Source organism: Protopterus annectens, chromosome 1.part0 (genome assembly GCF_019279795.1).
Source record: "Protopterus annectens isolate FY-2018-M chromosome 1.part0, PAN1.0, whole genome shotgun sequence".
Taxonomy (NCBI): Eukaryota; Metazoa; Chordata; order Ceratodontiformes; family Protopteridae; genus Protopterus; species Protopterus annectens.
The window spans coordinates 1,250,696,474-1,250,722,955 of NC_056725.1; the positions used below are offsets into that span (position 1 = coordinate 1,250,696,474).

Here is a 26,482-nt window from a genome sequence, read left to right on the forward strand (position 1 = left end):
TTGGCTGTCAATGCCAGTTACTGGGGGGGCAGTTACAGAAAAAGTAAAAAGAATGACTAGACAGGAAGAAGGTGTTTAAAGCAGCCAGGAAGGTAATGTTCCATAAGTTTATCCCGAGCTCTAGCATCCATTTATTGTGCTGTGTGCCAAGCATGTGTGCCTTGGGGCTAATTAACTATGTAATAGCTATACAGGATCTTTTTAAGTTTGGCCACAGAGTCAAATTAATGTCAGCTATAAGTGAAAAAGAGGTGGTAGGTTAAGCAGTGGACTGGAGTGAAAAGTAACTACAACTCTAAGCGGTGGGACCAGAGGGTGCTTAACAGGATGTTATGATCATCTAGTATATAAAGGTATCCATCCAGCTAAAAAACAAACTAAGAATGGAGACTTGTGTGAAGCATGTGGTGTGTAAATTAAAAAATAAAAATTAAATGCAAAAATATAAACTACATTAGTAAAACTAAAAACAGAAACAAAAGTAAGGGTGAGTTGAAAAGGCAGACGGGGGCACAGACTAAATGGGGGGGGGGAGATGATGAATCACCAATAAATTAGTTTCAGCAGATATTTTTATTTAAAAAGGAACTTTTTTTTGACAAATATTAAGGTAAAAATATAAAGGTGTCCATCCAGCAAAACACTAATAACCGAGACCTGTGTAAAGAGTATGGTGTGCAGGTGATCTAAAACTAAATTAGTTAACAATAAAGGTTGAGACGATGTGGGGGGGGTGTAGATAATCCAGCAACGAATTAGTGCCAGCAGGCCTTCCCGTTTTACTGTTTTAAAAAATAACTTTTTAATAAAAAAAAGCAAGAAGTGTATTAGTAGCCACAAGGGTGTGAGGTTAAAAAAAAAAAAAAAAAATCACAGAATCAAATGATTACAGATATACAAGACCCATCACACACTGGTAAATTTTACTGCAGTTGGCAAACCACTTTGAGGTTGAACCATAAAGGTAAAATTGCTGTTCAGGATGTGGAAATCTAGTGTGGAATATTTCAGGGTGATTCTCTGTCACCATTACTGTTTTCTCTTGCTCTCAGTCCATTAAGCTGTTTACTCAACAGCCTAGGTCAAGGATTCATTCTGACTCCAAGAAAATCATTAAGTGAAAGGTTCTCTCATCTATTTTTTGGGGATGACCTAAAACTGTACAATTCATCAGATAAATACCTGAAAGAGCAGCTACAAACTGTTAAAATCTTCTCAGATGACAGGAATATATTCAGATTTAGCATTGTGGTCACCCAGGATCCACATCCACTAAGAGAAGAGCAAGAGAATTAGTATTTTGGCCTTCATTATCGAAAGATATTGATAGCGTTCTTTCTTCTTGTTCAGTAGGCAATAGTACTAGACCACATTTGCAAAGAGAACCACTTCAGGCTAAGTCTAATTCCTGAACTACCTTGGTCTACTGTAGCAACTGATATCCGAGTGGAACAATCAAGACTACTTAGTTTTGGTAGACTCTTATTCGAATTGGTTTGAGATTGATCTACTACCGAACTTATTACCAAGTTGAAACATCATTTCTGAGCTCATGGTAGTCTACACAAACTTTTTTCTGACAGTGGTACTCAATTCACCAGCCAGTTTCAGAAATTTGCAAAAGAATGGGACTTTGTACATGTCACTATTAGTCCTGAATATCCTCAGGCCAATGGTCGAGCTGAATGTAAGTACAGAGTGCAAAGCAATTACTTGAGAAGTCAAAGCGTGACAATACTGATGTATTCTTGATGTATTCTTGAATTTGCTTAATCTCAGAAACATACCCTGTGATGATATTCTTGGCTCACCTTCTCAAAAACTACTTTCTAGGCAAACTAGAACTATGCTACCTATTTCTTCAAGTTTGTTGCATCCTAAACCTAACAAGAAACCCATCAAGGCTCAATTGTTTTAAGAAGCATAATATTCAAAAATCTAGTTACAACAGATTGAGCAGATTACTTCACCTCTTGAGGGAAGGAGAGATGGTACAAATCCAGATGACAAAAGGTTTTGATCAAACAGGAAAGATTACAGGCATCTGTGCTGAGCAGAGATCCTACTTGGTAGATTCTGAGGGTGTGGAGTATAGGAGGAATTGCAGACCATCTTCCTGTAGCAGAATCATCATTACAGTCACAACAATGCATCTGTGATGTAAACTCGACATCAAAGAATGAATCAAACACTTTCTAGGCCAGAATGTGTTCAAAAGTCTGATTCTGTTACAGAAAGTGATTTGAACATTCCACAGGTCAACCTTTTTGCAGAAACTGTCCCAGTTTCTAAATCTAAATTCCCAGTTTTATGTCACACAATATGGACAAGTTTCTAAGTCTAGTGTGAAATACACAGCAACGTGGACTTGATTGTATATACATGTGTATTTAGTACTGTACAATGCATGTCTATAGATTACTTAATCTCATGACAAACTGTTTGACCTATTTCTCAGAGAGGAAGTATGTATCGGTATGTAAAGTGAGTGTGCATGGGAGGCTGTGCTTGCACGTATAAATTCCAGACACATTTAATCCCCAATGCCATTTTGTAGAACCAGCGAGAGAGTGAGCATGTATGATTGCAGTTGTTAGTTTGTATACAAGATACTTAAGTCAGTAAGCCTCTACAGTAATGTGTTTGAATAAAACAAAGCTGCTTGAACAGAATCCACGAAGACTCGTTTATTCGTGCCCTAACACAAAAGCGACTGCCCCACTCCACTCACTACATGCTGGCCTCAATACCTCAGCGTCAAGGCCCACTTTGGTCTGAGGCACTTTGACTTGAATGGGTCAGAGAAATGGTCCCGGTCAAGACCTTCAGATCAGATATGGCAAACCCCAGGACTCACTCAAATCCAAGTGCCCAGAGTCTAAAGGTTGGATCAGGGAAGGAGTCAGGATCAGAAGGAAAGAAAGGACAAGTCCCAAGCCTCCAACAGGTGTCACAGCAGGGAGAACCCACAACTGGATTTGGGTCCTCAGGAACTTCTGCACCATTCTGTGCCCACTTCTGAAAGGTACCTGGAGGACCACACTGACCTACGTATGATGCTATGGATGAAGGTCTTGTTACCTTGTGAAAGGGTCTTACCTGCATGAATGATTATCTGAGCCTAGGGCTTACTGGTTCTAATGAGAACTGGGGCTCTGGGAACAGAAGAGTGTAAGAACTAACTTTGCCCAGCTCTGTACCTAGAAGAAATGGCTTATGGATCTTCAGCACCAGGCAGAAAGACTTGAGCATTCTGCAGACTGTTTTTTATAGAACTATGCTTCTCCTTGTGTTATTCCTTACTTTTTTTCTTTTCCTTTTTCTGTACACTTTCTACCCTTTGCCCTTATCTGAAACTTTCTTGGCTGCCGGGGAAGAAGCGGATGAAAACTGTGAAGGGGGAACTTCTCCCACCCTTGCAGGGAGAAGCCCCTTGAGTAGTAATTTGCTATACCTTTCTGTAATGGCCCTAAATCCAAAAACAGACACAAACAGAACGATCATCATTCAGATGAGTACCCTCTATGCAGTACACAAATTTAGTGTGGGCATCCTGATTAGGAATTTTGTGCTCACAAGCGATATATTTCTTGAAATTTCTTAGTTATGTTCTCACTATAACTTGGCATCTGCATTATCCATTTTCATTTTTCTTTTCTCAAACGGACTCAGATACGACTTGGCCATATACACTCGTATCCAGCTCTCGAGCCCCTCCCTCTATCCATAATGCCCTATTCTATCCCCATTACCTCAGATTGAGTTTACTGCCTAATTTCTCACTTGTCCAAGAGACAAGAATAGACAGAAGAAAAGACAGGGCTTGAACCTGGAACTGTAAGGTTCCAAACACTGTTGTACTTTCAGGAGCAACACAGACAGAGGACGGAAGGGAGGGGAAGTAAGGAAGCATGAAAATGGACAACACAGATGCCAAGTTATGGTAAGTACATAACTAATAAATCTGATGTCCTTTTCATTCTTCCTCACAAATGGACAAGAGTCCTCAGCTATGCAGCCCTCTGGAGGCCTTCATGGAAGGACATAGCGAAGCACTATCGAACCAAGGGAAGCCCTGCTCTTGATAAGATGTCCAACTTATAATGCATGATGACTGTACGAGTCTTTGACCAAGTAGCTGCAGCACAAATGTCGTTAATGGAGGTCCTTGACCAAAAAGCTGATGAAGCAGCCATCCACCAAGTTGAACAAGTTTGAGTAGGTCTTGGCAAATCTAGTCGTTTTTGAGAATAAACCAATGAAATGCAGTCAGTAATCCACTTAGCTACAGTAACTTTACATACTAATTGACCTAGAGGGAAAAGAAATAAAAAGCTGTTCTCACTTTTTGAACTGTTTTATTCTGTGAAGATAAAAATCATTTGCCTGATGAAGCTTTTTAGTGAAAGTGAACTTCCGTTTATTACTGTTGTTCATGGTTCCAGATAACTTTGTTAAATTTTATGTATTCTCCTTCATTAGGAAATTTTAGGAAAAAGACTGGTAACTGAATGGACTGATTGATATTGTCAGATGCCACTTAAGGAAGAAAAGGTTAGTCCGCAGAAATAGAAGTTATGTACTTACCATAACTTGGCATCCGTGTTGTCCAGTTTCATTATGCATAACGAATGCATCCTTTCTGGAGTAAAGGTGTCCCGGTTGATGCCACTGTAGTGTTGGCAGCCACCAAAAGAGAGCTTGCTGAACAGAGCTCTACTGTCCACACCCCGAACAGTGCGTCTCGGACCTTGGACAGACACAGGAAGTGGGTGTATGCCTCAGCCACTTTTTTGCAGAGAGCACTGAATTACCTGGCACACACCACTTGCCTCCAGAGACCTGGTGAAGAAAATTTCCACCTCTCTGATGTAGTCGCTGTGACAGGAAAACTTCAAAAAAGTTTCCACACAGCTGAACACTATACCTTCTCTCACTAACTCCTCGATGATGCTAATCTCCCACGTGGTGGAGGGAACCTCTTGAGCGGCTGGTTCAGGTATAGTCCTTCGGAGACATGCCTGGATGACACTGTGTGGGTTTACAGACCCCTTCAAGGAGTCATTCATTAACACCCCCTTTGACGGTTCCTCCCTCTTCGGACCATCAATTAAGGAGACTCTTACCCACAGAGAACAGGAGGGCAAGACCTTATCTGCTATAGGGATCAAGTTTTCTTCCCCCCAATGGACCTTTTTCAGGAAACAATGGAGCAAGAAGATGATGTGGTTCCATAAATCCCAAGGGCCCAGTGCTCAGCTGAGTGGAAAACTGTTTTGAAGTTTTCCTCCTTGCAGCAAGGCCGGCCAAATGGCTGAAAATCATATTCACTACTGATTGATTGAGACACCACTCATGAGGCATCAGAACAGGTCTGCTTAGCTTGTCTGCCAATATGGTGGTTTTTCACAGGATGTGTGTCGCAGTTAGAAAGCAATATAAAGCGATCACCCATTCCCATACCCTCATGGTCTTTCTACACAAGGGGTAAGATTGGGTCGAATCCACCAACAAATTGGAGCAAGTCTTATGGGAAAGGATAGAGGTTGAAACAGAATGGACCATCGAACAGCTAAGGTCCACTGGAGAATATGCATAAAAAAGTGTTTTAAAGAAATCAGTAATATGGCCACTGACATCTACCCCAGAGCTTACAGTACTAATCTTGCTGGAAGAGAAGGGTAAGAAAGCATCTGGACTTGATGTCTTAAGCATGTAATGTGGTGGCAAGGTAAGAAAGCTACCTAATTTGTAGTATTCAAGAGAGTGCCTGTGAACTCCATGCTTTGTACTGGAAGTAGTTTTGATTTAGTAAGATTTACTGAGATACCCAAGGTGTTGCAAACCTGGAGCAAATAGTATCTGGCTTATAGAACTTGAAGCTTGGATGGGGTGGTGAGAAGCCAATCATTTAGATATGGAAATACTTGGAATCCGTTGAGCCTCGAGTGAGCTGCTACCACTGTCATGCACGTGGTAAACACTCTTGGGGCTGTGGTGAGTCCAAAGGACAGGGCTCTGAATTCGTAATGACTGGCTCCCAGCCAAAAGCACAGATGTCCCCTGGAGGGCCTGTCTATTTTTATGTGATAGTATGCATCTTAGAGCTCTATAGAGCACATCCAATCATCCTTGTACAGAAAGGGCAGGATAGACTGGACCATGACCATTCGCAACTTGCCCTCTTTGCATATTGGTTCAACTTGCTTAGATCCAAAATGGGTCTGAGGTCATCTGTTTTCTTCGGCACCAAAAAAAAGCATGAGTAAGTTCTGAATCCTATCTGGGTCATGTGGGACCGGACCTTTTGGATGACTTTTCTCTAGCAGCTTTTGTATTTCTTGTGCTGCATCCTACTGGATGGATCATCAGGAAGTTTCTTCCTTGAGGAGGAAGGGAAAATGGTATGTAGTAACCTCCAGATATTTTTCTTAACACCCAAGAATATTTTGTGATATCTGTCCAGGCATCTAGGTGCAAAGAGAATTAATCCCCAAGTGCCTCATGAGTTGGACAGTTGGGCAGCACTTCAGGAATGCTGACAGGGCCTATCTGAAAAGGAATCTCTAAAGCACTGGTTCTGTGGGCCCCCTCTGCCTCTAGGGCGACATCTACAATTAAAAGCTTCCTCCTCTGCCACTGGAGGAATTTTCCTCATGCAAATCTTGGAAAGATCTCGGAGAATTATGGAACCACATCTTCTTACTATCTTGTTAGATTCTTGAGAAGGCCTGTCGAGGGGTAGAAAACTTGATTCCTATGGCAGAGAGTGGCTTTCCTTTTTGTTCGCTGTGGCTAAGCGTGTCTTTAACTGATGGCCCAAACAAGGAAGTGCCATCAAATGGGACATTAACAAAAGACATCTTGAAAGGCTCTGCAAACTCCCATAGCCACATCCAGGCATCTCTCCTTATGGCTTATCCCTGAGCCGGCTTCTGTTGAGGTACCTTCCATTATGTAAGATCAACCTCATTGAAGCATTTGAGATGGACAGAGTGGCCAGTTGAGAAGTCTTTTTGAAATTCACAGCAGACAAGGACTCCAACAGAGTATTTGACAACTCCCTTAGTCAAGTCTCTCTGTAGCCTAGTAAAATGTGCTAAATAATTTAGAGACCTCAGCGCAAAGGTAGTTGAAGCAAACACTCACTTTCCAAACCTGTCCAACATTTTGGACTCTGGCAGATGGACAGAAGAGCTCTATTCTGACAGCTCTTTGTTGGTGACTGCCACCACCACCATACATCATCTGGGTGATGTCTATCAGGAGGAGGGACCAAAATTTTCTCTAGGCATTTGGAAATGGGTTTGTCAGTGTTCTGGTTCCATCTATGTCAGATGGGAAACCAAATCAATCAGTTCATCTGCTGGGGGGGGATCACCCAAGACGCAGATGGTCCAGAACCAAAAGCTTCCAGAAACGCTGATTCTTCAGGAGAAATACTGGAATGATCAACCACTTTTCTGCTTGAGGGTATTGAGAATCTTTCTAAAGGGGATGTCAATCAGGTTGCAATATGGAGGATCCCTCTTCCTCATCAAAATGAGTGTCTTTTCTGCAAGCGACTCCATCGAGGAGTCTGTCTCCTCTTACATGTCCTCTTCTGAGGGACATCTTCCATGGGATGTTTGGGGCAGGTATCAGAAGAGGGTAAATTCTCCAGGGAAACTGCCTGGAGACTTCCTGGAGCTGGCTGCCCCTGTGGAATAGGTTTGATAGGCTCACAGCTCGAAACTAAAGATGAGAGAGGCATAGGATCCCAGACAAGAGTTCTCTGTGAAGTGAAACAGCTTTTTCTACCACCTTGAAAGCTGAATAATGAATGGAAACCCCCCCCCCTTCCTTGTAGGTGAAGTCTCCAAAGAAGGTCGGTCCCCTCGGATCAAAGCTGAGAACTGGATCAGAGCTGTTCACGTCAGAGGCTTTGAACAGAGGGGCCGGATCTGACAAAATCACAGCTGAAACCAAATCCTCGGATCCAGTGCCAACATCTCAGCTCCAAGACCACCTCTGATCAGAGGGTATCGGTGCAGAACAGGTCAGGGAAACTGTCGCAGTGGAGACAAAAAAAAAAAAAAAAAACTTTTCTCGGACCAGATGCCCAACCTCTCAGGGATCTTGGGACTCCAAAACCATGGGTCGGATAGGAGAAGGAGACAGTATGGACGTCATAGGTGTACTCATGGATCGGGGGGGGGGGACAGAGCTGGCAGGGCCCCCCCATCTGGATCTGAGCCCTAAGAAAATTCCACATCATCCTACCCACATCCACCTTTGACAAATTCCTGGAGGACCTTGAAGATGTAGTAGAATAAGGCCCGGAATGTTTCTCTGGTATTTGTAAGACCTGAACTGGCAAGGAGGGAGATACTGGTTTAACTCTATACTCTGGGGTACGGCTTCTGTGGGCAGAACTAGCTCTTGAATCCAAGGTCTTTGGATCCAAACAGAAGAAGGGAGTGGACAGAGTACGACTGGAGCTGATGTAGGATCCAATTACTGCTTAGGATCCGAAGGAAGGCTTCCAGACTTAGAATCAGAGGTCATCAGATCTGAAATTTTAAGGATCTTCTCAAACAGCTCTGAGGAATCCCTAGGGGAATTTGAGGAAGCCCTAGGGGACTTTGAAAAGAACTCTTTTGCATCCAAAGAAATTTTCACAAGGCCCTTATATTAGCTTAAAACATGCACTTTGATGGAATCTGGGACATCATTAATAAACAAAGCTTTCAGGTAACAACCCTTTTTTAATGCTGTTATCCGAAAGCTTTGCTTTAATAAAGTTCTGTGCTTGACGTTGGAGTGGTTTTATCTTTGAATTTATTGGTTTCTTTCCAGTTACCACAGTATCAGCCTGTTTACTAGGGAACATCATTAGTAAGAACTGGAACATTTTTGCCATCAACAAGGACCATCTTAGTAAAGTAGGTGATAGGCCCAAAATAGTTTACAAGGAGGATGCGACTTTTAAGATCATCATGGAGAGGCCAATATCTGCTAATAAAGTTGGGACTATGGTCAACTGTGGGTGTTGTTCCTAGTGCCGGTATATTCTTGAAACAACTGATGTTTCCATCCAAAATATTGGTGCCATAACTTTGAACAAGAGGTACTATTGTTATAGTAAAGGGACTGCCTATGTGGCCCCATGCCAATGTTGCGAAGGTTTTTATGTTGGCAAAACTAAAAGGGCACTAAAGGATAGGATATATCAACATGTTTATGATATACAGCATGGGACGGAAACCAGTTCTCTTGCTAAATATATTAAAAGTAATCCCTTACATTTTTTTTAAATTTGTAGCCTTTGACCATGTTGACTTAAAACCTAGGGGGATGCCATCTGATTTATACCTTGAATTTAAGGAACTTGGGTGGCAACTGAGGTTAGATGCCACTACCCCCACCCAATGTTTTGAACGAGGCCACCTCCATTAGTAGTGTCTTAAAATTAGAAGCACATTTTTTCCTATAGAGAAGGGTACCCATGTGTATGGGTTAAAGATGGGAATGGATTTAGAGAACAATTTATTAAGTTAAGTATTTCTGCTGGTTATATGTTGTGGGAATGGATTTAGAGAACAATTTAAGTTAAGTATTTCTACTGGTTATATGTTGTGGTATTTATTAATTAAGTTTATTCTTATGAGAGTTCTGTTTTTAATAAGAATCAATGTTAGAATTTTAATTGATTAATTCATTTATTTTAATACTATAAGTCAATTTTGAATATGTGACTGAGGTAGTGTATGTATTTACAGTCAGTTGTGTAATGGTTCATTATTCTGAAGAAGTCTTTGTACTTTATGGACGAAACGCTCAATAAGTTTACTAAAACTGTGGTTTCCAGTGTATTTCCCTTTTGTTGTTTTTTTGCTTCCAGAGAAACTGACTTGACTGAAGGTATGAGCCCCAGAAGAAGCTGGTAGTAGTCACTTTAGAATTAACTTGTCCCTTTCGGTTAATGCTCTGGGACTGAAAGTAAAGCATACCATGCAGGCCATATTGAGATGGTCTGGTCCTAAGAAGTAACCACACTTCTTGTGGGCATCCAAATTGGGGATCTTATGCCCAGAAGTGCATTTCTTAGAACCTGTCAGTTTCTCCGACATAACAGACAAAACCACAGAGTGTACAGAATGCCAAAAAATAAAAGCAGAGAGAAATTTTTTTTAGGAATAAAACAGTAGAATACCAGCAATGATATATTCCTGAGGAACTTTTCTCCTCTTGCCTTCTACTGTATTCTGCTTTTGTTTTATATGTAGATTTGTTATTGTATTAGAGACTTTATTTGTATTTTCTTTATGGAGCTTTTCTCCCCGGGCCTCCACTGCAAATTAGTTCTGCTCAGCCCAGTGGATTTTCCTGGTTAACAAATGCCAATAGATAAATATATAAAGAATTACCTAAAAAGGTATAGAAAAAATTATATCAACAATGGTATAAAGGAAGAACTACTCAAGTAGGAAAATAAAAATAGTACAAAGGAGAGAACCAACACCTAATGTCCAGCAAAAAAATTAACAGGGGGGTAAAGAAAAGGTGAAATAGTTTATACAGGAAAAGGAATATATTAACAATGAAAAATTCAATCTTACAAACGCAAGAGTGGAACCTGCATCTAATCACAATGGCAGCAAACAAGATCTGAGGTAATGGGGAATGGATTAGAGCATTATCGGTAGAGGGTGGGGCTCGAGAGCTGGATCTGAAGTCTAGTGCATGTGGCTGAGTCAGATCTGATGTCCGATCCAAATCCATTTGTGAAGAATGAAATGGACATCATCAGATCAAACGGTTTCTCTACGAACTTGAAGCAAAGAGAAACCCCAAAAACTAGCTAAAAAAGAACAGCTTCAGCAGCAACAATAAAGAAAGCTCTAGCTCTAAATACTAGCAATAGCTGTATACTACAAGCAGAAACTAATTCACTATCCAATCTCAATGAGATAGCTAAGAAGTGATAGAAAAAAATTGTGTTTGTATGTATGTGTGTATATATATATATATATATATATATATATATGTGCGTGTTTGTATACCTATATATACACACATGCATATCTAATACATATATAAGTATAAAGATATATATTTATATACACGCATGCATTACACACACATATATTATATAAAATATATAAAATATATATATTTATACACGCATGCATTACACATGCACACTATATATATATATATATATATATATATATATGCACATATATATATATATATATATATATATATATATATCATATGTATATATATATATATATATATATATATATATATATATATATATATATATATATATATATATATATATATATATACACACACACACACACAAATATAATTATAAAGATGCATGCGACTATGGGAAGTAGGTTGAAAACTAGAAAAATACAAAAGTGAAAATATTAACACAGTCTCAAAAAGGAAACTAAGAGAAAAATGCAACGACAAAGAAGGTATCCACTGTGGAACAAAGGGTCTGTGGAAGTAACAAGAACACCAGAAAAACAAAATAAAATAAAATCCACAGAACCACCGTGTCAGAGTAGAATAAAATACTTAAAATAAGGTTAGCGCTTTCATGCTCTCCTGAGCACTTCAGACCAATATAAAGCTAAGACACACTCCACTTAAAAACTAAAAATCATTATCACATGATCAATAGTGCATTACTTAAGCAAATTGTTTCAATAAATTAATTTAAATAAGGTTCGTACCTTTTAACTGGGCTTTAAAGGAACATGCCCATTCAACCCTGGATGAACATCTGCCTGTAGTCTTACTATCCACCTTGTCTCTTCTCTGTTACACTGCATTAACATCCCCCAGTCTGATGCTTTGCTCTACCACATCCAATACCCTAAAACTAAAGGCATGAGTATCACCTTTCTTGTGAATATGCTTAGCTAAAGCATTCCACAAATCTTGACTCCTGATAGTCTGTAAGTGTTCCCTTATTCTCTCCCTTAACATCCTCACCATTTTCCTGTATAAAAGCATGACCATAGCTGACAGCTAGCCAAATAAATCACATTGGTGCTAGTGCAAGTAGCTCCAACATTCAGCCTGTGCTGTTGATTTGTTACAGGATGCACAAAAACACTATTAATATCTATAAACTGGCAAAAATTACAATTTCCACAAGGTTTGGTTCCTCTTACAGCCTGTGGATTTTTTTTTCTTTTCTTTTTTCATGGCAAAGAAGTCAGTTTAACCAATGTTCCTAAACACAAGGTGTGGATATGGTCCTACAGCATTACCTATCTTGGCTTCTGATAACAAAACCGGGCAATTCATTTTTATTATATCACAGAAAATGCTGTTGTCATTGGTGTAATGCATCAGAAAACCAACACAGTCCCTCTAACATTGGTCAGTTGTCCCTGACTGACTCTGCTGGAGAAATATGGTCTGGCTGCACTGTCTCTTAAACATCGGACTTCTCTTGCCATACCACTTACCTTCACACATTCCCTGTAACCTCTATCTCTGAACTTGTGTCAATATAGTCAAATTTGATTCAAAAAGTGATTGTAGGCTATTCAGTCTTGAAATCCGCATCCTCTGACCTTTTAATACACTCTTGAATACTCTTACTGGATGCATACTATCCCTTCTTAACGTGGTGTTTACTCGACAAGGTTTTCTATATAGTGTAGTAGCTATGCCCCTATTCTCCAACGTAAAAACCTCCACATCCAAAAAATCCATTCTTGTATATGAATATTTATACATAAACATAAGAAAACGTGTTGTAGTATGCAAGTAATCTACAAATTCAGAGATCAACTCCTCCGGTCCTTGCCATAATAAAAAAAGGTCCTCCACAAATCTTTTAAACAGAACAATATATCAGGAGAACCTATTATTATCCAGAACGGATACCTGTTCCCATTGGGACATAACCAAATTTGCATAAATGTTTGCGCAGGGTGTGCCCATGGATACACCCTGCTTTTGCCAATAATATACACCATCAAAAGAAATACATCATATTCCAGAATAATACTAACAAGGGAAGAAATCAAGGCTGTCTTGGCATCACTAAAGTCACTGCATTCTTGGAGACATTCTTAAGACCTTCTGTGTTAGGTATGCAAGTGAAAAGAGATTGCACATCCAGGGTTAGAAAAAACAGCTTGTCTACATTATTAATCGCCTCTAAACATAAAAACAAATCCTCTAAAAACTGTTTAGTATCACATAAAATAGTACATGAAGGATTAACAACTGCTGTCAATTCCTTCTCCACATAAATAGACAGACACTGTAGCCCACCATTCCCTGACACTATAGGTCACAAAGGTGGTTGATCCATCCGCTTATGGATTTTCGGTAAACCATTCAGCGTGGGTATTAATGGAAGCAGAATTCTAAGAGAGTATTCAACAATGTATTAAAAGGTCAGGGGATGCGGACTTTGAGACTGAATAGCCTACAACCACTTTTTGAATCAAATTTGACTAGACTGACAAGAGCTCAGAGAGAGAGGTTACAGGGAAGGTGGAGTAAGTGGTATGGCAAGAGAAGTTTGAAACAGTGCAGCCCATCCATATTTCTCCAGCAGACAGAGTCAAATCAGAGACAACTGGCCAAGGTTTGTCAGAGGGACTGCGCTGGTTTTCTGATGCATTAGACCAATGAAACAGTATTTTCTGTGATATAATAAATAAAATTGGCCGGTTTTGTTGTCAGATGCCAGGAAAGGTAATGCTGTAGGACAATATCCACACTTTGTGTTTAGAAACAAACATTCGTTAAAGCGATTTCTTTGCTATGAAAAAAAGAAAAGGAAAAAATCCACAGACTAAGAGGAACCACACCTTGTAGAAATTGTAATTTTTGCCAGTTTATAGATATTAATAGTGTTTTTGTGCACCCTGTAACAAATCAACAGCACAGGCTGAATGTTGGAGCTACTTGCACTAGCACCAATGTGATTTATTTGGCTAGCTGTCAGCTATGGTCATGCTTTTATATAGGAAAATGGTGAGAATGTTAAGGGAGAGAATAAGGGAACACTTACAGACCATCAGGAGTCCAGATTTGTGGAATGCTTTAGCTAAGCATATTCACAAGAAAGGTGATACTCATATGCCTTTAGTTTTAGGGTACTGGATATGGTAGAACAAAGCATCAGACTTGGGGATGTTAATAATGCAGTGGAACAGAGAGAGACAAGGTGGATAGTAAGACTACAGGCAGATGTACATCCAGAGTTGAATGGGCATGCTCCTTTAAAGCCCATTTTAAAGGCACAAACCTTATTCAAATAATTAATTTATTGAAATAATTTGCTTAAGTAATGCATTACTAGTCATGTGATAATGATTTTTTAGTATTTAAGTGGAGTATATGTTTTAGCTTTGTATTGGTCTGAAGAAGTGCTCAGAAGAGCATGAAAGCGCTAACCTTATATTAAACTATGCATTTATTCTACTCTGACTTGGTGGTTCTGTGGATTTTATTTTATTTTGTTTTTCAGAGAGAAAAATGTACTTAACTGGCACTCAAATCACTGACCTGGAGATATTGTTCCGAAGCAATCGAGCAGCACATGAGATCTGGTGTAACTTAGAACAATGAGGGAATCATGTATAAGGAGAGGAGCCTGAGACTTGGATGCAAAGTCTGAGTGTGTCAGAAGTAAAATTCAAGTAGCAATTTGTTGAGGATGGATAGACAGCATTAGATCAAATAGTTGAGAGAGTATAATCAAAACATAACTTTACCTTCACAGCCAACTTCACCGAGATGTCTCTGATAGAACTCAGAGGTGGATACAAACGACCTTCCGCCAAATGCTCATCTGTCACTTGCTCTGCTATGGCCTAAAAACACAGAAAACTTATTTTCAGAATGGAAGTTTTATACATTCACAGGTGAACATAGTTTATTATGTTGCTTATTAAAGCACCAAACTAGCTTACAGTACCAGACTTTGCTGAGCTATTTTTACTGCCAAACATACCCAATTTTCATTCTTTTTTATTACACTGGCAGTCTCATATGCCACTTTTATATTCAAACAGTATTAATTGTTTTGTTGCATAATGGTTATGGTATTTACCTCAGACACAAGGATTAGAGTTTGAGTCTTGCTCTTGGTCACTATCTGGTTATTGGCTAGGTATATAACAGACTGATTGCCTAATAGTTACCTGTTTCTACACAAGCTGTGGTTTCTTAAGGTGTGTGTGTGTGTGTGTGTGGGGGTTGGTATTAAGGTTAAGCTTTTTACCTCACAAACACAAGCTACACGGTTTGATTATTACCGCTGAGGAAAAACTAGCTAGGCTTAAATTGGCACACAAGGGCAGCTGCCTACTACTTAGCTATGATCCATGAAACTATACAGCAATATTGTTTTATGCAACTGCTTTTCTAAAAGAGAAATTAACGGTTTTATTTGTTTTTATTGTTCTGATCTTATTTGCTGAGCCTTGTCCTGAACCAGTATACTTTCTCCTGTACTATAACAGAGGACTACAAAACATCTTCTAATTGCCATGTTTTTGTCAGCAGAAACTTTTTATTGTGCTGCTGTCAATGAAAATTCACTTGGCTTATTTTTAACTAAACAATTAACAACACTGCTTGTGCATTGTATTTTATTTTTTTTATTTTACATTTGTTTACCGGGAAAGTCCGACTGGCCACAGCTCCATTTTCAGCAGAGGCCCGGGGAGGAAAAGCTCCAAATAAAGTACATGAAGGACACATAAGATGTAGCATATACGAATACATAGGAGCACAAATAAGAGTACATATAAACATATATACAGCTATAGTACACAGTGCATTATACATGACAATGATGGAAAGTAGCTAGACAGGTTCTGCAGAGTACATATTATTGAATCTGAAGGGCACATATTGAATAGACAGGTGTACTGGGAGGATACAGGTGTTTCTTAATGGAATCTATTAGCAGTGCAGTGAGGTGATTGGCCAGGGGTGTGGCATGAACAAGACCAGTTGTTTGCATAGTAGGTTTTTAGGAGTCTTTTAAATTGGGTAATAGAAGTGGCAGAAGTAATTAGGCTTGGGAGTGTATTCCAGGTTCTAGCAATAGTGCAGGCAAAGAGTGATTTACCAGCATCATTTTTGTGTTTAATAACATTTAAGAGGTTTTGGTTACTAGATTAGTGGTGGTATAGGGCTGGATTAGATACTGGAGTGCTGGGGTTTTGTCAGGAAGGTGGTATAGTTTGTGTTACTGATAGTTGGTTCAGTTGGAGTAGATGAAGTAGCTCAAGCCAGTTGAGCTGCTTGAGGGAATGACAGTGGTGGGATTTATGAGAGGCACCAGTTGCAAACTTGGCCATCTTGTTATAGCAAGATTCCATTTAATTTAGTTCGGTGCGGTTACGATTAGTCATGATGAGGGAGGCATAAAGGAAGATGGATAAGAGATGAGTTCTTGCAATAGTAACTTTGGTATGTTTAGTGATGAACTGTCTATTCCTATAAAAGGAGACCAAGCTTTTTGTTAACTTTCTTGATTGTTTGTGCTATGTGTAATTTGAATTTTAGATTGTTTATTTCAACACCTAGTAGCTTTGTATGTGTAGTTGGGGAGATTTGGGTATTATCTTTGGATTTCATGGTAAATGCATTGTTGAGGGAGAGATCAGCCGGGACTGAAGAGTATAAGCTTGGTTTTTTTGAGGTTAAGAATGAGCTTGATGTTTGTGAACCATGCTTCAGCCAAGGTAAATTTATTTCGAGTTAGGGTTTGTTGCTCATGTAAGGTGGGGGCAACACATATAATGGTGGTGTCATCTGCGTATTGTACTACTGAAGCTGAGAGGGAAGATGAAGCTATCTGGTTTGTAAATAGGGAGAAAAGAAAGGGGTCAAGGATGGATCCGAGGGACACCTATGTATACTGGTAATAGGGGGGATAGTTGGACTTGCCATAGGACTGCTTGCTGACTGCCTGATCAGTAACAATTGAATCATGAAATAGTGGAGAAGCTTGTGTAAAGGGTAAATAGAGTTTTGAGAAGCATATTATGGTTAACCATATCAAAGGGCTTTAAACAAATCTAAAAATATGGACGATACTAATAGTCTGTTGTTTCTATGCTTATTGACTATGTTGGTAAATGAGAGTAATGCTGTGGTAGTGCTATGGGAAGGTCTAAAGCCATGCTGAGATTTGGACAGTAGATTATTTAGGAGGTGCTGCATTAGTTGAGTATGAACTACTCTCTCTAGAATTTTTGATAAAGAAGATAGAATTGCGATCGGGCGATAGTTGTTGAGCTCAAGGGAGTTAACTCCTTTGTCAGTGGGATAATATGCGATATTTTCCATGACTTAGGAACCTTGCATTCTGATATTGATCTATTTATGAGAATGGACACGGGATAGGCTATGGCATCTGCTGTTACCTGAAGGAAGTCTGCTGGAAGATTATCAGCTGCCAGTGTGGTTGGTTTAAGTTTTTTGAGGAGCTTGGCTATTACCTTGGTGGGCACTGGGTGTAGAAAAAAGCTGGAGGAATGATTTTGTAAACAGGGGTGTTTGTTGGTTTGGGGCTACTAGTACTGTTATGGGTGTTGGCAAGGACTTGGACTGTTTCGGTAAAGTATTTGTTAAACTGAGTGGGGATGTTCTCATGCTTATTTGGTAGCACGGGGTAGGGGTAGTGGATTTCCCTGGGTGGAGTAGTGTCTTTATTGTGACCCAGAATGTTTGAGGGTTGTGAGTATATTTTTCATGCATGGATTTATAGTAATTTGATTTGTCAAGTTTAATTTGTCTTTTAACTTTATTACAGCGTTCCAGATAGTTTTGTTTCAGTGAATTGGTTTTGGATTTTTGATATTGTGACCAGGCTTTGTCCCCTTCCTTCATCATAGTTTTGGTATCTTTTGCTAGCCATGAGGCATAGTTAGTTTTGACTGTAATGGTTCGCGAGGGTGCATGACAGTTTAAGATTTCTAGGAAGGTTGAGTTAAAATATTGCACGGCATCATCTAGGGGCAGTTGTTTTAGAGGAGTCCAGTTCCAACATTTTTGTGCATTTATTAGGTCATTAGCTCTGAAGGACTTTTTGTTAATACTATGAGCATCGGTTTAGTAATGTGGTGGGATCTGTTCCTAATTAGATAGGCAGCCTGATGGTCGCTTAGGCTGTCAGGAAGACAGCCCGATTGTTGTGCAAAAGTGGGGTCAGATAGTAGTATCCAGTCCAAGATGGATTGACGTTTGGATGACTTGACAATTCACGTGGGGGTAGATATAATTTGTGTAAATCCATGTAGGTTAATGTTGGTAGTGGGACTGTGGCAGGAACAGTCAAACCAGTCAATATTAAAGTCCCCTAATAGTATGGTTTCCTGTGGAAAGGAGGTTGACATCCAGTTTAAGAAGCTTTCCATTTTAGTAATATTATTGCCGGATGGTATATAGCCACCTGTAATGATTATATGTTTGTTGGAATTTAGTTTTAATTTGGCAAGAATTAGCTCTACATCTTTGAATTCTTGGGAATTACACTCAATTTGTTTTATAGTGAGATGGTTTTGGAATAATATTGCTATGCCACCTCCCTTCTTTCCTATCCTCTCGACGTATAATAATGTAGCCGGGGCAGTAATCTCATTATCGTGGTGTTCTGGTTTTAGCCAAGTTTCAGTTAACACAGTGATGTCTGGTTTGTATAGCGCTAAAAGGGCATGTTGGTCCTGACTTTTCTTAAGTATACTTCTTACATTTAAGTTTAAAAGGAAGAGAGATGAGGTAGGGTCTTGGGTATAGTGGATCTGGCTAATTTAAGTTTGTGTTGGTGGATATATTGGGACCTGGATTAGGGTGCATGTCTCCACAGCAAGTGAGTTTTTGGAGGAGGTATAGAGTGTAGTTATTTTATGTATTACTTTAGTTTGTTTTAGTTTGTTTTTGGGAAGAGTAGGGGTTAGTTCTGTTTATTGGCTTGCTATATAAGTAGGAGTTAGGTTGGGAGGAATTAAGGTGGCATGGTGATATAGGGAAGTTTGTTAGTTTGATGGAATTGGCTATGGAGTATGTTTGCCCAGGTGGTGGGGTGTTGCTATAAAGTTGTGTGTGGTAGGAGGAGAAGATGAAAAGTGTGACCAGAGCAAGGATGGTTATTGGGTATAGTAACGCTTTCGGAAGGGTAATGTATAAGAGTGAAGTATGCTGGGGGTGGAGAAGTGAGTTGGTGTGGGAATTGTAGGCGAGTTGTTATTGGGTAATGGGGAGTGATACTTGACTGCAGGTTGTGGGAGTGGTGATTGATTGCAGGGTGTGGTCAGTAAGAATAAGTGATATGGGGATGGGTGGGAATGGGGATAGGGTAGGGGAGCGAAGTGAGCCACAGCATTAGTGAGGGTGAGCGGATTGAGCAGAAAGAAGTGATTGCAATATTTCAAGAAACAATCAGTCAGGCCAGGTACCACTGTAGCCCCTGTAAGTAATCCTTTAGCCAGTACAAGTTTGTGTAACTTTGCTTTTATTGTATTTAGATATGTATTTCTTTGGTTTGTAGCCTTATTTATATTATTTTACCTTTTTGCCCTCAATGTCAGTGTGGGAGGGTAGTGGGGTTACCTGTGTATAGTATCAGACAAATTCACCTGAGTTTTAAATTCTTTAACCTGCAGTCTTGATACAAACACAACAGAAGTAAAAAGATTACACACTAAGTGTGCAAAATACAACTATATAGTTGGGTGATCTGGAACGCCTAAAGGGGAGCACTTAGCTGTGTGCACGCCACTTAATGATTCCTTAAATATCATTGCATGCCTACTGGTTTTAGGGCGATACATACACTGTGATAAAACTTGAGCAGTTTCCTGATGTTTTCTTTTGGGCAGCGCAGAGTCCAAGTAACCACTATTCAAGGGGTAGTCAATGCTCACAATAAAGGGAACTGTAAGAGAGAAAAAATGTAACAGAAAAATGCCTAAATTAGTCAGGTCCAAATTAATGGTAGCAAAGATGAGATAGGGTAAGTCAGAGGGAGATTAAAGATATAGTGGCAGTGGTTGATAGTTACATTATGCCACTCTGAAATCCCCTGAGTATTATAGCAGCTAGTACTAATTTGTCTTACAGGTTTAAACTCTACAGAACAGGCCAGTTCGTATTTACAGAACACAGAAAACATAAGCAACAGGCTAGAAACCCGTGATTACAGTATTTCTGTTGCTGGTAATATTTCTGGCTTATAGGATTAAACAGGACAGGCCAGTTCGCATTTACAAAGGAGTGAGCAGCAGATCCCTACAGAACACAGATAATGTAAGCAATGGGTTAGAAACCTGTATACAGTATTCCAATTGCAAAAATGTGAGGTATGAATGGTAAAATAACTTGGACTTTATGCCTATTACATGAATACATGCAATGGAACCTTATAGAGCCTTGAAAACCTTAGCAACTGATTAATACAGGTCTTTAGATACAAAAACAAGCAATACACTATTTAGAGACCGTACAAATATTGGCGACAGCTAGAAAACAAATATTGAGCATATCTCAGTAAACAAATTAAGCACTGTACAGTATAAAATGCCAGAAGACAGTTACTTACGTGACCAGCACACTGCTAAGGAAATCCTACAGGGATGGGAGTTCCTAATGCATGGTATGGTTTAAAAATGGCACTGCAATTCTACTGTGCTTATATCACTTCAGGCAGGACATTCACAGGAGGGGTGCGGCCCGATAAGAGCCAATGAGTTAGGTCACAAAGGCGGGAAATGTAACACTGCACTAATTAGGGGCTAGAAATGGAATGCAGGAGGAAAAAAGGACTAGAGTCAGAGGATGACCCCTCAACTATGTTTTAATACATAATCAAGGGTAGGCTGAGAGTGTTTCTGAAAGAAGTGATCACAATATTTCAAGAAACAATCAGTCAGGCCAGGTACCACTGTAGCCCCTTGTAAGTAATCCTTTAGCCAGTACAAGTTTGTGTACCTTAGCCTTTTATTGTATTTAGATATGTATTTATTTTCTTTGTAGCCTTATTTATATTATTTTACCATTTTGCTCTTAACGTCAGTGTGGGATGGTAGTGGGGTTGCCTGTGTACAGTATCAGCCAAATTCAACACTTTAACCTGCAGTCTCGCTACAAACACAGAAGAGGGAAAAAGATCACACACTAGGTGTGTAAAATACAATTATATAGTTGGGTGATCTGGAATGCCTAAAGGGGAGCCCTTAGTGCATGCCACTTAATGATTCCTTAACAAATAGTATTGCATGCCTACTGGTTTTAGGGTGATACATACACTGATAAAACTTGAGCAGTTTCCCGAGGTTTTCTTTTGTGCAGCGCAGAGTCTAAGTAACCACTATTCAAGGGGTAGTTAGTGCTCACAATAAAGTGGCCAGCACACTGCTAAGAAAATCCTACAGGGATGGGAGTTTATTTGCTGTTGGTTAACCAGGATAGTCCACTGGGCCAAGTGAACCCATTTTCAGTGGAGTCCTGGGGAGAAAAGCTCCTTCAAATATTACATGTTACAGAGATTTACATTATACAACATACAAGACATAACAAGGTATAGAGGTTACAATGAGTAAAGTTAACAAAAATTTTTTTTTTTCAGGATGACAGATATTAAGAAATTGATTATGAGCTGAGTAGAGAAGGTGTGGGTAAGTAAGAATACAGGAAGTGGAGAATGCTTATGTGGGGTGAGAGCAGGAGCATTCCCGTGTGGATGTTAGGTAGGAGTGAAGTGATTTTTTAAAGGTTGGAAAGCTAGTGATGGTGCAAATGGAGGGAGGGAGAGAGTTCCATAGTCGAGCTAGGGTAAAAGAGAGGAGGTTATGTCCAGGGGGACGAAGGGGTCTGTAAACTTCTATTTGGTTTTGATTAGTGGATCTGAGAAGTCTTTGAGTCAGGTGAATTTTAAAGGTAATGGATAGGGAGGGACAGAGGGATAGTTGGAAAATGAGTTTGTGTGCATATCTGAGCTGAGTGTAGGAGAGGTAGTTGGGAAGTTCGAGCCAATTTAGTTTATGGAGTGGTGCACAGTGATGTGTTGAAGCTTTGTTACTAGTGGCAAATTTGGCTATTTTATTGTAACAGGCAGATAGTTTAGTTTTAAGAGATGATTGTAGATTAGTTAAAAGAGGGGCACCATATAGGAGAGAGGGTAAGAGAAATGTGGTAGAGAGAGAGTTTGGTAGCTGATGAGAGGAATCGTTTGTATCTATAGAGCAGGCCAAGTTTTCGGTGTGTTTTTTTAATGTTCATTAGTAGATGGGATTCGAATTTAAATTTATCATCGATTTGAACTCCTAGAAGTTTGGTTTCAGATACCAGTTCAAGTGGAGTATTATTTTGACTGGTGATGGAGAATAGTTGTCTATCAAATGTGTTGGTTTTAGAGGGGGTAAATATCATTAGTTTTGATTTAGCTGCATTAAGTGCAAGATGGTTATCTTTCATCCACTGTTCTGTGGTGGAGAATGCTTCTTGAGTGAGTTTTAGGAGGGTTGGAATGGAAGAGGCGGCACAGATGATTGTAAAATCATCTGCGTATTGGATGATGTTAGCATGGGGAATAGTGTGATAGCAATCGTTTACAAAGATGTTAAAGAGGAGGGGGCCTATTATGGAGCCTTGTGGGACACCTGTGGGAGTGTTTAGGAAAGAGGAGGTGGCTTTTTTTCCATTTGACAGCTTGTTGCCTGTTTGAGAGATAGCTGGTGAACCAAGTGAGAGTTGAAGGTGACAGGTAAAGCTTTGACAGTTTAGTGAGTAGTAGGTTATGGGAGATGGTGTCGAATGCCTTGGAGAGATCAAGTAGGATGGTAGATACAGTGAGACCAGAGTCTCTAGTTTTATTCACAGTTTCAAGGAATGAAAGGAGGGCTGTCATAGTGCTATGATTAGGGCGGAAGCCGTGTTGAGTAGAAGTTAGTAGGTTGTTGTCTAATAGATAGGGAAGGAGTTGTAGATGGATACATTTTTCTAGAATTTTTGAGATAGGAGAGAGGATGACGATGGGCCAGAAGTTGGTAATGCTAGTATTATTTCCTCCTTTATGAAGGGGAATGATAAAAGCCTTTTTTCAGATTTGTGGAACATGACCTTCTTGGATAGAGCAGTTGATTAGGATGCTAATTGGGAGGGCGATGGCATCTGCAGATATGCTGAGGAAGTGTGAGGGGATGTTATCGGGGGCATTGGTGCATGGTTTTAGTTTCTGCAGTAGTTTTTTTATGGTGGAAGTAGGGATTGGTTTCAGTGAGAATGTAGTGGGTTGGGAGGTAGTAGGGTGATAGAGTGGAGAAGAGGAGGGTGTAGGGGGGGACAGGTGGTAGTAGGAGGTGGATGGCTGCATGAGAAGGAAGAGGTTAGTTTGGAGATACAGTCAATGAAAAGGAGTTAAATTTGGTGGCAAGGTCATTGTCTTTTACATTTGGGTTGGGATTTGGGTTTTCAGTTGTACCAGGTTTTAGGAGGGAAGGTTATACCTTTCCAGAATTTTTGCGGGTCAGTTTTGTATTTACTTTGAAGTGAAAAGTAGTAGTTTTGACGGTCAGCTGAAATAAGCTTTTTTTTTACTGTGTTGCGAAGAGTTTTGTACTCAAGGGTAGTGGGAGATTTGTGCTTGTGATAACGTGTCCAGGCTTTATCTCTTAACTGCATGGTTGTTAGTGTGCTTTTAGTTAGCCAAGGGGTAGTTTCATTTTTTATTCTTTTGGTTTTTAATGGAGCATGAATATCTAAAAGATTTAGGAAAGTAGTATTAAAGTGAGTGATTGCACTTTCTAGGGGAAGAGTTTTTAGGGAGTTCCAGTTAAGTGATTTTAAGGAGTTGGAGAAGGCTTTTGGATTGAAGTTTGTTTGGTATCTGAAAGTTATGTAATTATGGGTAGCTTGTGAGGGAGAAAGAAGGCATGTAGCAAAGATGGGAAGGTGGTCGCTTAATGAATCAGGAAGAGTTCCACTATCAGGGTAGTAGTGGGGGTGAGAGACTAAGATCCAATCTATAATACTGCCAGTAGTGAAGTCTTTAGAGGGCCTAGTAGTGGAGTTGATGAGTTGTGAGAAGTTATATCGGTTGATGTTAATGGAGGGGGTATGGGATTGAGTGGAGGACCAACTGATGTTGGTATCTCCCATAATGATGGCTTCATTACATATATTGGTTGAGAACCAGGAGAGAATATCTTCAAGAGTAGAGATATTGTCTCCAGGGGGAATGTGAGGCTATACATATATTTTTGTGTTTATTTAATTGAAGTTGGGATATTATTAATTCTGCATTGTTGAATTGAGGAATAGCTTTATTGTAGGGAGTAATGCATAGAGGATGAATAGATTAGGGCTACTCCACCTTTTTTTTTGGGTTCTGTCTGCCCCGATAATGGAGTAGTTAGGTGGTACTCTCTCCACATCTTTTATATGAGGTTTTAACCAGGTTTTGGATATGCCTAAGACATCTGGTTTGTTATTGTGTAGCCAGGCTTGGAGGTTAGGTACTTTGTTAGCTAAACTTTGTGCGTTAAGGGATGCTAATTGAATGGATTTAGAGGTAGAGGGGGAGGTGTTTGGGGCTGGGTTAGGGTGAACATCTCCAGATAATAGTAGAGATGATAGAATCTGCTTTATGTAGTAGGGGCTTTTGGGTTTTCTTTCATAAGTGATATGAGATGTTGGGGGAAGTTTTGGTAGGGTGTGGGTTGAAGTTTTGTAAGGTGAGAAGTTTGTAGAAAAAGCATAGATTGTGTTTGATGGGATAAAGTGTAGGAGATATTGGTATGGCTGAGTAGGAGTGGGGTAAGTTGAGAGAGCTGGTTGTGTGGAAGAGTGGGGTGTGAGATAGGGTGTTAGGCTGGGAGAGGTAGTAGATGAAGGTTAGGTTCATAAAGAGAATTAGTTGAGTGGAGAATAATATATGTTTTGGAGACATGTTGTTTTCTTGAGAGTTCAATGGTTAGTATACAGACAGAAGAGGGGTGTATGGTGTTTTGAATGAGAATGATGTTTGAATTGTGGTGGAGGGAAGATACGAAGGGGAGGGAAATAGGAAGAGGAAGGGGTGGGGTTAATCACTAGGAGAGGAAGTGGGTGTGGTTATGAGGGTATAAGTTTAGATGTACTGGGGGTGGGAAATTGGGGGTAGGGGAGCGGAGTGAGCCCGAAGGGCGGAGCGGGGAAGAACAGAACAGAAAGGAGAACCAGCAGCTGAAAAAGTATCAGCCACTGCAGCAGAAATAGCAGGTCAGAAGGTATGGTCGATGAGTATATAGGTAAGGATAAATGGATATCAGGAAAGAGAATAAAGAGTTACAAGGTTTAGGAATGGGGCTCTGTTCAGGATAGTACCACCACGGTGTAGGCAGTGATGATACTGGCTCTATGAACTACTTGGACAGCTTCAATTGAGAGGGGCCAAGTAAAGTAAAAGAAATGCTGCCTTTTGGCTGGCAGGTGCTGCCACCTGGTGGTGAGACAGAAGAAAACAGGCTAGAAGTGTGTGGAGGACACCTGACCTTTACTAAGGGAAATATCAAGGACTAAGTTGGTCTGAGGGTGGGGAGTATTTTCATATGGTCTGCGGTAGGCTGCTGTATTGCTTGCAAGGGAAGTTACTAAAAAAGAATACAAAAGTTATTAATTAGGTAGTTGCAAGGACAGTAGTTGGTGTAAGGCTACCTACATTCACAGTATTTACTTTAGGATAGTCTTCACAGTAAGTCCTTAGTCCAAAAATTGACCGGCTGCTCCAGGGAAATGTCAGAGGTATTAGCAGGAGGTATTCTTTAGGCTTTTGAGGTGGGAAGGGACCTCTGGAGGGAGCATTATGGTGAGAATCTGTAAAGAGAGGAGAAATATGATCTAGGATTAGGCTCAAATTGAGGTTATAGTTGCAGGTGAATAGAGGAGGGAGTACAGGGGGGAGTATTCAGGAGTGGGGGAGAAACATGCTAGAGGAGTAGTAGGTGATATAGGGCTTGAGGGATAAGATGGAGAGGTAAGTATAGTAGAGATAGTATTGTAGGGAGCTAGGGAGCACAAGGGAATAGATACAGAAGGAGAAGTAAAATGAAAAGGGAGAGTTTAAAGGGGATAGGGAGCTCAAAGATATAGACAAATGTTAAATGTGAAAATAGTTAAATGAAAAGGGAGGGATTAAAGGAGAATATGAAAAGGGAGAGTTTAAATGAGAAATAGACAAATGTAAAATGTGTCAATAGTTAAATGAGAAAGGGAGAGTTTAAAGGAGATAGGGAGCTCAAAGAAATAGGCACGGAAGGAGGGAAAGTATATAGGGATAGCAGTGTAGGAGAGTAGTAGTAGAAGGCAGCAGAGGTACTGTAAGTGGATATTTGCAGATTAGGTTATGAGACAGTACAGGGTTAAAAAAAACAGTTGCTCTACAGAGAACAGCTCTACAACCATAATAATACAGTTAATCAGCAAAAACAGTTCTACAATAGTACCCCAATCAGCA

General features: G+C 39.9%; 1 protein-coding gene across 4 annotated transcripts in view; it reads right to left on the reverse strand.

The window, feature by feature from the left end:
- The window catches only part of ME1 (malic enzyme 1), a 1,705,192-nt gene that overhangs the window by 37,430 nt on the left and 1,641,280 nt on the right, over positions 1-26,482 (reverse strand). For all 4 annotated transcript variants that reach the window (XM_044065993.1, XM_044065985.1, XM_044065999.1 and 1 more), the window contains one exon: positions 14,751-14,849. In XM_044065993.1, coding sequence (XP_043921928.1) covers positions 14,751-14,849 — 99 coding nt within the window. The remainder of the gene's footprint in view (positions 1-14,750; positions 14,850-26,482) is intronic.